This window comes from Trachemys scripta, chromosome 8 (assembly GCF_013100865.1).
Source record: "Trachemys scripta elegans isolate TJP31775 chromosome 8, CAS_Tse_1.0, whole genome shotgun sequence".
NCBI lineage: Eukaryota > Metazoa > Chordata > Testudines > Emydidae > Trachemys > Trachemys scripta.
Genome location: NC_048305.1, coordinates 88,217,858 through 88,233,061, shown reverse-complemented (window position 1 = coordinate 88,233,061; position 15,204 = coordinate 88,217,858). Strand labels below are relative to the sequence as shown.

The 15,204-nt window shown below is 41.9% G+C and overlaps 1 protein-coding gene across 4 annotated transcripts in view; it reads left to right on the top strand.

The window, feature by feature from the left end:
- SRSF11 (serine and arginine rich splicing factor 11) overlaps positions 1–14,733 on the top strand; it is a 35,312-nt gene extending 20,579 nt beyond the window's left edge. For 2 of the 4 annotated variants that reach the window (XM_034778169.1, XM_034778172.1), the window contains 5 exons: positions 9,891–10,022; positions 10,691–10,780; positions 11,829–11,924; positions 12,439–12,577; positions 12,685–14,047. In XM_034778169.1, coding sequence (XP_034634060.1) covers positions 9,891–10,022; positions 10,691–10,780; positions 11,829–11,924; positions 12,439–12,577; positions 12,685–12,882 — 655 coding nt within the window. In that variant the 3' untranslated portion in view covers positions 12,883–14,047. Of the gene's footprint in view, positions 1–9,890; positions 10,023–10,690; positions 10,781–11,828; positions 11,925–12,438; positions 12,578–12,684; positions 14,048–14,396 lie in introns of those variants that run through there. The other 2 variants (XM_034778171.1, XM_034778170.1) reach the window with 2 other exon arrangements.
- Positions 14,734–15,204: the final 471 nt, after the last annotated feature.

Below are 15,204 nucleotides of genomic sequence, written 5' to 3'. Positions count from 1 at the left end.
AACATGGATTGGAAAGTGACATTGTAGCACAGATAGTCCTGTACTTTACAGCACCAAGAGGTGCACTGGCAAGTTGCTCGTAGCCTTAGGAGTGCTCTACTGAAACATTTTTTTTTCTCACCCTATGTGGTGGGGCAGATACCCCACACCAGCAGAAAAAGGGTTAAGGAGAGCCTGTGGTCTCATCTAGCCCCACCCTGCTATACCTTTTAGCCAGTGCCAACCCTGGAGAGCAAATAAAAGGAGAGATCCTAGCTCAGTTGGGGGCTGGTTGGTCAGGAAGGAGGGACAAAGCTCAACCTGAAGGGAGCTTTGCCTGCAGAGCTGTAGCAGGACAGGCCTGCTAGATGGAGCAGTCGCTGGAGAGGAGCAGTTAGACCCCAGGAGCGAGCAGCACACAAGTAAGAGACTGTGGGAGATAAGTCTGAAGGGAAGGATGGGGTGCCCACTGGATGTCTGGGGGATGCCCAGTATTGAGTTAGACTTTATTTTTGTTTGGGTACTTTTGGCGTCTGAGTGCTTTCCTTATACCCCTTGGAGCGCAGGGGGGTAAGACAGAAAGGACAATTCGGTGGTGGGCTGGACCCTGCGACAATGGACACGGAGGTGGAGACTTCCTCCCCCCTCCCCGCCCCTCTCCTAAGACCTGTGGCTGTGTTATGGTGCCTAGAAGGTCCCCAAGAGGGTGCTGCTCTCGCCATGCTATATGGATTTGATGAAGAATGCAGGCAACGACCTTCTTTCTGTGGAAGGGAGCTGGTCAAACCTTAAAAAAGGAGTGACCCTAAACAAATGCCACCCGCCCCCATAGCTGGATGCATATGGATTAGCTGCTGAAGTGAATGGCTGAGCAGAATGCTCAACAGCAACTCTTCCCGCAAATGGCCAACCAGCAGGAGCAGTTAATCCTGCGATCTAGCAGCCCAACAGCAGCAGCTGGTACAACAATTGGTAACCATAATTCAGCCAGCCACTATAGTGGTACCAGCAAGCCTAGACCCAGTGGCAGACCCTGTTCCTGTCAGGAACAAAGTAGGGCCTAATAGTGACACCAATGCGTTCCTCAAAATCTTTGAACAGGTAGTCACAGCAGCTCGTTGACCCCTTGAACAGCAGGCAGATTTGCTTGCCCTGTACTTAAATTGGAGAGTGCAAATGGCTTATGTACTTTAGACACTTTTACTGCCTGAGCTTATGCACATGTCAGAGTGGCCATCCACAATGCTCTTGATGTCTCAGAAGAGATGTTCTGACTAGTATCCTCTGAGAGCAGGGCTCCCTCCAGTTGCCCAAAAGCTATGAGATTTGTGTTGGAGATGGCTCAGACTTGAGATGAAGACATGAGCCCAGGTGGTAGAGATAATTTTACTCACCGTTCACCCAGATACTCCCCCTCTCCACTCTCTCCCCCGAGGGAAAAGACTGGATCCGACAGCATCAACCTGAGGTAATAACTGACACCCTTTGCCTCATGAAGTATTATCTGACAACCAAGATCCCCATGATGATGATCTGCTATGGGCCTGCTGGAGCCAAGGGATGAGCATAGGCAAATGAGAGAGCTGGCCACAGAGGCTGACGTCTTGGCAGGGGTTCCACCCTGCTGACCCCTCACCAGGACTCATGAGGTGAGGTCCTGTGTGTTGCAGGGACCTTGGATAGCCTGGACCAAAGATCTGGAGCTGTTGACCTGGGTCCCAGTTCAAGAAACTACCAGCCTGCCTGGCCTTAAGAAGGGAACCATCATGGAAACTGAAGTAGGGGGACCCCACTCAGAGGGGACTTTTTAGGGATTGCAGGTGGCGCTGATCACAGCAACAAAGCCCAAAACGTTTGCGTTTTGGTATGTTTGTCCTGGGCATTGGTCCCAAGATTGCAGCTTTGGCATATCTGGATAGTGGGAGTCCATGCTTGAAGATCAAAGCCTTATGAAGTTGATCACCCCCATAAGGGGGGAGTGGGACAGAAATGGTGAGTCTTTTGGACTCTGCATATTCTCAATCCTGATGTTGAGCTTGGTGGTCCCAAATCCTGGATCACCCTGGGGAACTCTCCTTCTACAATATGTACACAGGGACATGAAACCATACCCTCGTGTCCAAGTTAATCTAACTGTGGGGGAGCATAATGATTGGCCCATCCCTTGCCTATCCAGTTATTAATGGCTGAGATTGGGAATAGTTCAGGGATCTGATGAAGGAATCTTTGGGACCTTTTTCTGAGCAATGTCTCCCCAATTCCACACACCCCAGTCAATCTGGTGTGGGAGATGTTCCTGCTCCTGGAGAAGACTTCCACCCAAATTAGCAACAGCCAAACAGAGCAAGGCCCAATATGATCCCAACTTGGAGACCCTTCCTTTCCTCGAGTTTGAGATCATAACAAAATTTTCAACCTCATTGAAGAGCGGAAAGCTGATGACATGCTGAGCTGACCCTATACCCAAGTTATGGTTGTCAGTGAGGAATTGGTAGAACCTTGACAAGATGAAGCTTTCCTCATTTTGAGAGAAGGCCAACCACCTATTTCACCTTGAGAGACTACCAGACCAAGGAAATCAGAACCCAGCTTCTGGTGCCCAGATTCTACCAGAGGGAGGTCATAGGGCTGGCCCACACCAGACCCTTCATGAGCACCATGGGATGGAAAAAACACTGGCTCGAATTCTAGCCGTGTGTGTGTGTGTGTGCTTGCAGTGTATATGGACTTCCCCAACTTTTGTGCTTCCTGTGCCAGCTAACAGCACTCTGGACAGTGGTTCCCCTGCCACTCATTAGCATACCCTTTGAATGTATTGGAATGAACATAGTTGGCCCCGGTAAGTGCGCTGCAAGCTACCAGTAAATTCTGGTGCTTGTAGACTGTGCCACCTGGTATCCTGAACTCCATACTTGTGTGCTCCATGAATGCTAGAGTAGCTGCTTCTGAACTTTTGAAGATCTTTGCCTGGGTTGGGTTCCATGGGAAATTATAATGGACTTGAGTACAAACCTCGTTGCCCAGACAATGAAGCAAGTATGTCCAGTTGTGAAAATGAAGACTCTCTGAATGTCTATCCACTGTCCCCACAGAGGTGGGCTAATGGAACACTTTAACAGGTTGCTAAAGAATATGCTGAGAAGGTTCGTAGCTATGGATATCTGCCTCTGGGACCATGTAAAGTTCCACAATCTTCCACCAGCTTCCCAGCATTTGAACTATTATGTGGGAGACCAGCATGAGGGATTCTGCATCTCATTCAGAAAATGTGGGGAGAATGGTCACCTCAAGCTGACATTGTGGTACAGTGTGTCCTTAGCCTTCAAGAGAAGCCTGAAGTTCTAGGCTCATTTGCCAGCAAGAATCTCCTAGGTGCCCAGATCAAGCAGGAAGCATCTAGTCATAAAGGGATCCACCTCCAGGTGTTGTTTCCAGTGTGGAATCAAAGCTGCTGTCAGGGGCCTTATGAGGTGATACAAGTGGAGCCTGTGAATTTCAAAATCCAGCAACCAGACAGACACAAATTCACAGTTTACCCCATGAATCTTTTAAAGCTATGGAAAGCCTTGTTCATAGCCCCCTACCCGCTGGAGACCAAATTAGTCCCACAAGCCACTGCAGTCTTGAGGGCTGGGATGATCAAAATCAGGAGTAATGACAATCCAGAACAGAGGGTCCAGCCCCACCAGTTGGTCACTGCCTTCTACTCCGCTGTTTTTTCTATGCAGCCCAGATAAACTCATCTGATCGCCCATCACATCTAGACTGAACCAGAACACTGAATCCAAGAAAGTCCACAACCCCATACCCATGTGTTGACTAATTCTTGATTGGCTAGACCTGAGACCTGGTTTAAAAACAGCCTTGCTTCCTCTTTTGGCTTCTTTTCAATTCTGGATTTGCTTTTTGGATTCCATGAGCCCGCAGCCATGTTCAGAAGGTTAATGGACCTCCAGCCCCATAACATGCTGCTGCATACCTTGAGCTATTGTAATCTGTAGTCAGACTTGTGAAAACCATCTGAAACATGTAACTGCTGTGCTCCTGTCCCTGAGGGTGGCTGGCCTCACTTCAAACCCTACTAAATGCCATCTGGCAAAAATGAGATGTCCTACATCCAGTACACACTGGGGAAGGGCAAGGTGGAACCCTTGTGGATAAGGTCCAGACCCTACAGACATGCCTCTCACCAACCTCAAATGAACAAGTACACAGTTTCCTAAGGCTGGCATGATACCACCAACAGTTTATTACTGGCTTCTTACTGGAAATTCTTCCCAATAGAGAGAGCCTATTCCATAATCAAGAAAGAGACGTAGTCAGTGAAGTGGACCATGGACTCGCTGTTATGCTACCTTCTTGGCAATAATTTCACTTTAGTTAGCAACCATGCCCTGCTACATTGGCTCCACGCCATGAAAGATACCCAGCCCCAAATTATGAGATGGTATCTGTCTCTCAAGCCCTTCTCCTTCCACATCCAGCACATCACCCAAATTCTGATTGTTTTTCTTGGGAGAGGGGAGAGTTGGTGGGGGGGAGGTACCCAAAAGGGTATCGGAGTGTATGAGGTGGGATGGGATAGAAAGGCCCACACCAGCAGAGAAAGAGTTAAGGAGAGCCTATGGGCTCAGCTAGCTACCTTGCGCTATATCTGCACCCAGTGCCAAGCCTGGAGGAGGAATAAAAGGACAGAGCCTGGCTGGTCAGCAAGAAGGATGGAGCTCTGCCTCTCAGCCTGAAGAGCTGTGGAAGGACAGGTCTGCTAACTGGAGGAGCATTTAACCTCAGAAACAGGCAATGCATGAGTAACACTGCTCTACAGCCAAAATGCTTCTGAATTAAATGTAGTCAAACTTTACTAATTCTGGGTCACTGAGAATGAAAATGATGCTTAAAATTGTTGATTGGCTCTAGTTTTCAAGAAATGCTATTGGGTCAGTATATACGACCCTTGACTTGGGAATGGCGGAGGATAAGTGAGTTATAAAGGGAAGGGATCTCAATTTAAACCAGAAATGACTAAAATACATCTTTGATTGGATCTATGACTAAATCTATGACTGGGTTTGGACAGTACTTGCTTTTTAGGGAAAACAATGAATGATGCAATCTGAAGCTGGTATTGCGTCATACATGATATGAATTGCATCATGTTATTCCTAGAAGTCATGGATGATGCAATCATAACGAAGCTTACATCACTCTGCTGAACAAATTGCCCTATACCAGAAATCATAGTGTCGTGCTCTTATTTGTCAGTGTTTGATTTTTGCAAAGGGACACATTTCTGTTTAGCCAAAGTGAGCAGAGATGCCTCGTACTTGTGTGAACAGTGCAGATAACTTCTGCTATGTTTGTGGTGAAGTGACTTTTGCATCACAAAAGCGCAGCATAACCACTATGGTTAAGAAAACCTATCACCTTTTTTGGCTGCAAAATTGGAGATCAGGACAAGAAGTGGGCCCCACACATATGCTGCAACACTTGTGCAACAAATCTTCGCCAGTGGTTGAACAGGAAAAGGCAATCTATGCCTTTTGCAGTGCCAATGATTTGGAGAGAGCCAACAGATCATACCAGCAATTGTTACTTCTGCATGGTGCCTCCAGTTGGGAAAGGTGTGTCAAAGAAGAAAAAGTGGGCTGTGCATTATCCAAACATTCCATCAGCTATATGCCCAGTACCCCGCGGAGAAGGACTGCCGGTTCCTGATGCACCAAAATCCTTCTCACTTGAGTCAGACGAGGAAGAGGCTGAAACTTCTGGTCCTGAACCATCAATGTCACAGGACCCACACTTTCTCCCATCCTCCTCCTCTGAACCACACCTCATAACACAAGGTGAACTGAATGACTTGTCAGGGATTTGGAACTACCCAGGAGTAAGGCAGAGCTGTTGGGCTCCAGACTACAGCAGTGCAATCTCCTGGCAGGTGACGTTAGGGTTTCCATGTTCCGTGACCGTCAAAAGGATCTTGTCTCCTTCTTCTTCATGGAAGGTGATCTTGTAGCCTGCAACAACATCGATGGTGTGATGGCAGCCCTCAACATCGTTCATGATCCAGATGAGTGGAGACTGTTCTCTGATTCATCGAAGACGAGTCTTAAAGCTGTTTTACTGCATAATGGCAATGTTTTGCCATCAATTCCAGTTGGTCATGCAGTCCATATGAAGGAAACCTATGACAACATGAAACAACTTTTGAGGTGCATAAACTATGACCAACATCAGTGGCAGCTTTGTGGCGATTTGAAGGTTGTTGCTCTCTTGCTTGGTCTGCAAACTGGATACACAAAGTACTGCTGTTTTCTCTGTGAATGGGATAGTCGTGCAAGAGATTCCCACTCCATCAAGAAAGATTGGCCACTCCGACAGTCATTGGAGCCTGGGAGGAAAAGTGTTCAGCATCCACTTGTTGAATCAAGGAAGATTTTGTTACTACCCTTACACATCAAGCTGGGTCTGATGAAGAACTTTGTCAAGGCCATTGACAAAACACAAGCAGCTTTCAAGTACCTCCATGGAAAATTTCCAAGGTTAAGTGAAGCTAAGATAAAGGAAGGTGTCTTTGTTGGTCCTCAGATTCGTGAACTTCTTCGAGATGATGCATTTGACCATGCACTGCGTGGCAAGGAAAAGACGGCATGGAAAGCCTTCCAGTTAGTGGCAATAAATTTTCTTGGAAACAAGAAGGCAGACAACTACAGGTTGTTGGTGGAAAACCTCCTCAAGGCATACAAAAGCCTTGGTTGCAACATGTCACTAAAGATACATTTTTTGCACTCTCGTCTAGATTTTTTTCCACTGAACTGTGGAGCAGTGAGCGATGAGCACGGCGAGCGATTTCACCAGGACATTGCAACAATGGAGAAACGCTATCAGGGCAAATGGAGCCCATCAATGCTTCCAGACTATTGCTGGACAGTGACAAGAGATGCTCCATTTAATGAATACAAGAGACAAGCCAAGAAGCGCCTAGTAGACACTGAATAGGGCTAAACTATGTACAGAATAGTTTTTTGCCTTTTGTTTCATAATAAATCTTATTTATAAACCCTCTTGCTGATTTTTAAAGTGTTACATAAACAGGACAGGTGAAATATTATCATGTAAAGCAACCATAAACACATGAAAAGACCTAGGTTTACAATTTGATTAAAACCCTACTATCTACACAATATACATAGACGTAAAATGTAAAAACTTAAATATCTTAGAAACAGTAGCCAATCAGTTGTTTTAATGGTCATATTTGAATTCAGCGCATCAAAATACATAATAAATAGCACATTTTATCTCTGAAGCAAGTGACTTCTCAAAAATTGTAGACCAGTGTAAGAGACTGGGAGACAGGCCTGAAGGGAAGGGCAGGGTGCCCCACTGGAAGACTGGGGGATGGCCCACAATTGACTTGGGTTTGCTTTTTGATTTGGAACTGTTTTGGGTCTCAGTGCCTCTCCACCTGCTCCTCTCCCCGTCCCCCAGTGGGATAAGACTGACGGGACAATTAATTTGTGGGCCAGAGCCCTACTACAGTGTCACCAGAAGGGGGGACTCATTTCTCTGCCTGGGAGACCCAAGTTAGGGCACTTGAAAGGTCCCCATAGGGGTGCTGCTCCTGCCACACTATTACATGATGTTTATAATCTAATTCCAAGTTATTTTACCTCCAGTCAATGCAACTTAAAAATTGATTGCATTAATCTTCCCCAATCCCAAACCCTTCCCTCTTCATTGCTGTCAACAAATAACCTATTCTATCGTTTGGCCAATCTTGATGTTTTTACTCATCCTACCACTGCGTCGTTTATACTGCAAAGTAATGTCAATTTGTACTTCTTTAAATCTGTCCTTTCATTTTTCATCCTTAGTTGTATAATCTATGCTCTGGTAATCACACATCTAGATTTCTGCAGCGTTCTCTTTAAGGTTGACCATGTTTTCAAAATCAGACACACACAAATTATATGTGCTGGTGCCACTGCTGCCAGCTTCTGATTCAACAATGACACGTACATATTTGATACTGTCTCACATGACCGTCTCATAAATAAACTAGGGAAATGCAACCTAGATGAAGCTACTATAAGGTGGGTGCAAAACTGGTTGAAAAACCGTTCCCAGAAAGTAGTTATCAGTGGTTCACAGTCATTGTTGGATGGGCATAACAAGTGGGGCCCACAGGGATCAGTACTGGGTCTGGTTCTATTCAATATCTTCATCAGTGATTTAGATAATGGCATAGAGAGTACACTTATAAAGTTTGGGGATGATACCAAGCTGGGAGGGGCTGCAAGTGCTTTGGAGGCTAGGATTAAAATTCAAAATGATCTGGACAAACTGGAGAAATGGTCTGAAGTAAATAGGATGAAATTCAGTGAGGACAAATGCAAAGTACTCCATTTAGGAAGGAACAATCAGTTGCACACATACAAAAGGGAAATGACTGCCTAGGAAGGAGTACTGTGGAAAGCGATGATCTGGGGGTCATAGTGGACTATAAGCTAAATATGAGTGAACAGTGTAACTGTTGCGGGGAAGAAAAAAAAAACGAACCTCATTCTGCGATGTATTACCAGGAGTGTTGTAAACAAGATACAAGCTGTAATTCTTCTGCTCTACTCCGCACTGATTAGGTCTCAACTGGAGTATTGTGTCCAGTTCTGGGCACCACACTTCAGGAAAAATGTGGACAAATTGCAGAAAGTCCAGAGAAGGGCAACAAAAATGATTAAAGGTCTAGAAAACATGACCTATGAGGGAAGATTGAAAAAAATGGGTTTGTTTAGTCTGGAAAAGAGAAGACTGAGAAGGGACATAACTGTTTTCAAGTATATAAAAGGTTGTTACAAGGAGGAGGGAGAAAAATTGATAGGACAAGAAGCAGTGGGCTTAAATTGCAGCAAGGGAGGTTTAGATTGGACATTAGGAAAAACTTCCTAACTGTCAGGGTATTTAAGCGCCAGAATAAATTGCCAGGGAGGTTGTGGAATCTCCATCATTGGAGATTTTTTTTAAGAGCAGGTTAGACAGGTCAGGAATGGCTTAGATAATACTTAGTTCTGCCATGAGTGCAGGGGACTAGATTCTATGATCTCAAAGTGGATATTTTCAGAAACATTCACTTTTAGTTTAAAAAAAAAATTTAATATATACACTCATTTGACTCTGTCTTCACTCCAGAAACACTTTCTTATACTGAATGCATATTCCACTGGGCTGTTTGCTCCTGGTAAACAGCAAATTTTACTCCATATACTAGTGTCTTAAATACTTCGGGGGTTTTTTTAGACTGTTTTGACTGATTAAATGGAAAACCAGGATATTTTAGGTGTTCCAATACAATGTCTCTGGCCTCTCAGTTCTTACCACAGTTAGGTCATGCTAATTATGTCCCTCCAGTCTTCATACTATTCAACTGGGTCCTCTAAATCTTCTACATCAAGTTTCAGCTTGTTCCCACCTTCAGATCTGCAGTGTTCAACTGCTGCTTGCATCTCTGATCTGCCTACCAACATGCTTTACCCAATATTTTTTCCCCTCGCTCTCATCACCATGCCTTCTATGCTGCTCCTACAGCTGATCAGTATGTGGCATGCATTCACTTCCTCCATTTCAAATAATTCCTCCAAAACTTCCTTGCCACCCTATCAGTTTTCATCTGCCACCATAAGTGTGTACTTGAATACCGAAATAGATAATGTTGCATAGCTGATGGAGGTTTCCATCACTCACTCATCATCTGTACTTTGTGGCACTTGCTTTTCTGTTGTGGCCTTTCTGGGCATGACTTTATGGGGTCCATCTTCTTTATTTTTTCTGTATGCACTGACCGCATTTAACTAATAGTCTGTATGTCTAGGTCAAATATATTTTTGTAATCCTGTTGCTAATGCGTTGTTTGATAGACGATCAAGAAGCAGATCAAGGAGGAGGTCACATTCAAAGTCAAGAAGCAGGCGGCGATCTAAAAGTCCAAGAAGGAGGAGATCTCATTCCAGAGAGAGAGGCAGAAGGTCTAGGAGCGCATCCAAAACCAAGTAATTCCCTGTTACGACTTCTAAAATTAGCTAGAAATCCAGTTGTTAATTCTGAAATATATGTAATTTAACTTCTGTTAAAGAAAATAACCAGTCATCAAATACTACCAAGTAGTTTTTATTACTGTGTCACAAATTGGAGATCTTAACAGTGCTAGGTACTGAAGCATAGCACTGACAAGGTTTAAACAAATAGCATTTTTGTATAATTTAACTTTGCATGTCTTTGAGGAAGTATCTTTATAAGAGTAGGTTTGGGTTCCGCAGTGATGCCCAAAGTTAAGACATCTCTGAATATGTATTTAGGCACTTAAATGTGGCCTCATTTTCATAGATGCTGAAAACATGCAGCTCCCATTAGTTTCAATGGGAGCTGTGGATTATTATTACATTTAAAAATAAGTTGTAACTTTTAGCATCTAAGCTTGGTAATTTCTTCTTGGATGTCTCAGGAACAATTAAAATAGCTGTTCTGCTATTTCAGTAATTGTCCCTCTTTGCTTTCTCTTTCTCACTAATAAGTTTCACAGTGGAGAGAGACAATCAATTTGTGCTGTAAAATGTCTTGAGAGTTGTGATTATCTGGTATTATTTCCTATTCTTGTGACATGCAAATATTTGTCTCTAAAACTGACTTTTGAATATGTAACATTTCATTACCTTTCAAGGGATAAAAAGAAGGAAGAGAAAGAAAAGAAACGTTCTAAAACTCCACCAAAAAGCTACAGCACAACCAGACGATCTAGAAGCACAAGCAGGTACCAGAACTTGGGTTATTCTTAGTCTTGAGTTTCAAGGATAGAATATAGTGGTATTGGTGTAAAAGTTTCTAACCTGGTTTGTCATATCATTGTGACAATTATCCTCTTTCATCTCTGAAGAAATCAGTAATTTGCTGCAGCGTGTTGCTATAGGTTATGAATTAGCACTTCAACTAGGGTTTCAGAGATTTACAAGAGCTGTTTCAACAAGACCACCATAGCCCATTTATCAAAGTACCTGCAGCTCCCACTTCAAGGAAAGTGAAACAGAGACTCGGTCTTACCTGGAGCATTTAAAGAAAACTGTGCAACGCCTTATTGATCTAGGCACATCTTTGTTTGTTTGTTTGGGGGTTTTTTTACTGTAAATCTCATACACAAGGAAAAAATACCAACCTTAAATTAACACACTCAAAGAGTGCTTCTGGACTCTTGAAAATGTCAATTCAGAGGTTGTTTACTGTGACGGCTTGAAAACTACAGGAACATACCTGCATTTATTTTGTCCACATATAAAAGAATAATAGGAGAAAATGTACTTTCAAATAAAGCACCTCTTAAATTAACGTGTGTGTGTGAGAGAGAGAGATGTCCCTGGACTTACAAAGAGGGGAATGAAGTGCCTCAAATAAGTTTTAAGAAGGTATTAGTTGGTCTCTGAAAATAGATTTCTGCTCCTTCCTTGTTAAAATGGATGTTTATGAAACAAAACCATTTTCTTATTGAAAAATCTACATGATAGCTGAAAATCAAGCTGTTTTTGTCTGACTGCTACACCATTTTAGATGACAATTTATTTCATGATAGTGGAAGTAGAATAGAGAGCAGCTTGTGCTGCATATCAACAGCCGCATTGGCTTTGCAGTGCTGCTAACAGTAAATGTGTCTTTTTGGTAAAAACAAGCAGGAGTGTGTCTGTAGAGCATTGCTCCTTTAGATTGTAGATATGTGCCAGTACAAATATATTTAAGTTAATATAAACTCTATAGTTTAAACACTTCTGACTTCGAGATGTTTTTGAATTGTTACCTTTTAATGCCTACAGAGAACGACGGCGCAGAAGAAGCAGGAGTGGAACAAGGTCACCTAAAAAGCCCAGGTCCCCTAAAAGAAAACTGTCTCGGTCCCCATCTCCAAGAAGGTCAGTGTGCTAGCAGGCCTCTGAGTTCAGTTGCTCTGTAGCTCTAATTTTCAAAGCGGTATCTGGGGAGTCCTGGTGCCTGGAATCTTTGAGCTACAGTGGAGCGTATAGTTTTATCCTTTTCAACCATGGAATTTCTTGAACTCTGCTGTAAATTCTCCATGAGAGGGAAGTCCTGATTTTTGATGATTGATGTTCTGGCACTAATAAATGTGTGAAAGGGGTGTGTTGCATTCTGAAAATAAACTTAATTTCCTGCCTTGTCCTGTTTAGAAAATTCCCCACATTGTCTTTTCACCACCCCCTCTTGCTTTGAGCTGCGATAGGGAGTTGGCTGGATGTGACTGTATTCTAAAGAAATAGTTAACTGATGTTTTGTGAGTTTGGTGGCTTCTGGTTTAAACTAGGATTTTAGCATGAGGGGCTGGTTCTGTGTGATGGAATTACAGTAAAGTCTTAACCTTAGTTTTTGCAATGTGCGAAGATTGAGCAAGGTACTTTACTGTCATCTTAGACATAAAAAGGAAAAGAAGAAGGATAAAGACAAAGAGAGAAGCAGAGATGAGAGAGAGCGGTCAACGAGCAAGAAGAAAAAAAGCAAAGACAAAGAGAAGGATCGGGAAAGAAAATCCGAGAGTGACAAAGACGTAAAAGTATGTTTAAAAACTTGTTTAGTTTCACTGCCTTTGGTGTAGTATTAACCTTAAACCCATAAGAACCTTGAGGCAAGTTTTACTTTTACTTTTTCATCTCGGCAAAGCAGGTCACAAGGGATTATGATGAAGAAGAACAAGGATATGACAGCGAGAAAGAGAAAAAGGAAGAAAAGAAAGTAGCAGATTCTGCTTCCCCCAAAATAAAGGAATCACCAGTGGATAAGGGAAGTGGAGATTCAGCAAGAGAATCCAAAGTAAATGGGGATGATCATCATGAAGAAGACATGGATATGAGTGACTGAATATTGCCTTTGCAGTGAATGCAGCTGCAGACATGCATCAGTGTCATTCCTGTGTGATTCTTTTATGCTGTACTTGTTAATCCTAAATCTAGATGTATACAGCTCTAATCTATAAATGGTTGTAAAGCTCCTGATATTAATTTACATCAAAAGGTTTATAGTGAGAGGTACTTTGGTTGCCATTCTTGCTATGGCCAAATTGGTTTGAGTAGCCAAGTAGGTCTTACTAACTTGGTGCTGCTTCAAGCAAAAGTGAAAAGCTGCATGCATCTACAGCAGGCATGGGTTGTTTATGTTGTATGATCTCCTTTAGTAAATTGGCTCACTTATGATAGTGTTTCTAGAGTTTGATTCATTGCAGTAATAGAGCAGTATAGGGAATGCACTGATTGCATGTTAATTGTGGCAGAAACATCCTAAATGTTCTAAGAAAATTTTACAACATATGATGGATCTTTTTAAGGGTCTTAAGTGTGGCTACACAAAATTAATATTCATAGTTACATCTGGAAATAAGCATTCTGATATAAGTAGATAATCTTTTTAGCCATGTGGCTATTTTGGGGGTGGGTGGGTTTTGTTTCATTTTGACAAGGTTAAAATGCACTAACCTTTTTTGATGGCTTTTTACTCAGTCAATTTAAAATCCATCTCAGGCAGTGGAGAGAGGTATAGTTTAATTCCTAACTTCTTTTCTTGGGTCTGGGAGGTCAAATTTTCTGATGTAGTAATGCAAAGTCTCCTGACTTGTCCAGTGCCCAATGAGTAGAAGTTGCTTTGTGCAGTTTTCATCACCCAATTTTTTATTTTTATTTTATATTTGTTCATGAGCTAAACATGTTGCAAAAAGAGGTAGTGCATTTTAAAATTGACCTTTGTATGCTTTTAAAAGCAAGTCTACTTGATAATGTACTTTTTACTTGATCTCAAGTTGTATAAACTAATAAATGTGTTTACTGTCACTGCAATAGTAATCTTATGCACACAGTGATTCCATGTTATGCAAAGTAGTTAGACGAGCTGTTTTCTTAGTTAAAGACGTTTCAGAGCTTTTACTTTTGTGCAGGTAAAAACAAAAGTGGGCTACAGTCTGTGCCATGTTGATGTACAGTTTCTGAAATTGTTTTACAAGACTTTGATAATAAAACCCTTAAACTTATGCTCATGTTCCTGTAAAACTGTACTTGTATTTATTTACACTATTGAATGTATGAAATTACCTCATTCATTTAGAGTTGACTTTTTCCCCCTCATCCACCTCCTTTAACAGGATCACAGTTTAAATCCATATCTCTTACTAGTAAATGTGGTGAAGAAAACTGTTAAGCCAGCCTATCTTTCAGCTCTGAGTTAAGTCTTTTTTTCCCCTCAGTACAGTATGTATTTTACCTTAACTGGGGATAAAAGTAATAGACCTGAATGAGAACCTAAAGTATTAAGTACTTTTCAGATATATTTTTCTCATTGTGTATTTTCATTGAAATATAAACACTTTCACCTTTTATCTTCTCTAGAATGGTGATGGAAGATTAGCAGGAACAGGATAATGAAATGCAAGGGTGTGCATCAGCTATACAACTCTAAAAGCTAACCTATTAAAGAAGGTCCTGAAATGACAGAACAATTCACTGGTTTAAATGAGTAGGTATTGGAATGAAACTAAAACTAGCACAAGTGCTTGTAATTTTTATGAGTCTGGTTTTTTAAATTGTCACTTTTCCACAGACGTTTTAAAATGAAACTTGCCATTTAGATATGCAGTGTCATTTTTAGAATTTGTAGAAATGTAACTTTTAAAAAAGTGTTGAGTATTTTGTCAATACAGAGAGGTATATGTCAATACAAAGAGTTCTCCTAGCCTTTTCTTTCTAGTTGAGTGAAACAAGCTGATAATCCCGTTAATCAAGAAAAAACAGACATGCATATTGCATCTTCTAATTAAATTACACTTCCTTCATATTTGAATTAAATGTACTTTATTTTGCTAGCAAGTACAGAACAAAAGAAAAAAGCCATCCTGCTTTTATTAAAACATTTGTAGGTTAAAAAAGCATTGAACAAGAGGAAAATCCTGTCCTCCGATAACCAACAAGTGTGGTGGGTACAAACTTGGAAAAACACTACATACATTAATTTTACACTATTTTTCTGGAATCGTGTGTGTGTGTGACTCAAGTGCAGGTGCCTGAAGACACAGTGGAAGTAACAAAAAAGGTTTACAAACTACCATTTACTAATTCACATTTGTTCACCAGTGCAATGAGTAAATGCTTCTACCGGTTATAAAATTGAACACAGATGGCCTAGTTGCTGTTCAGAAGT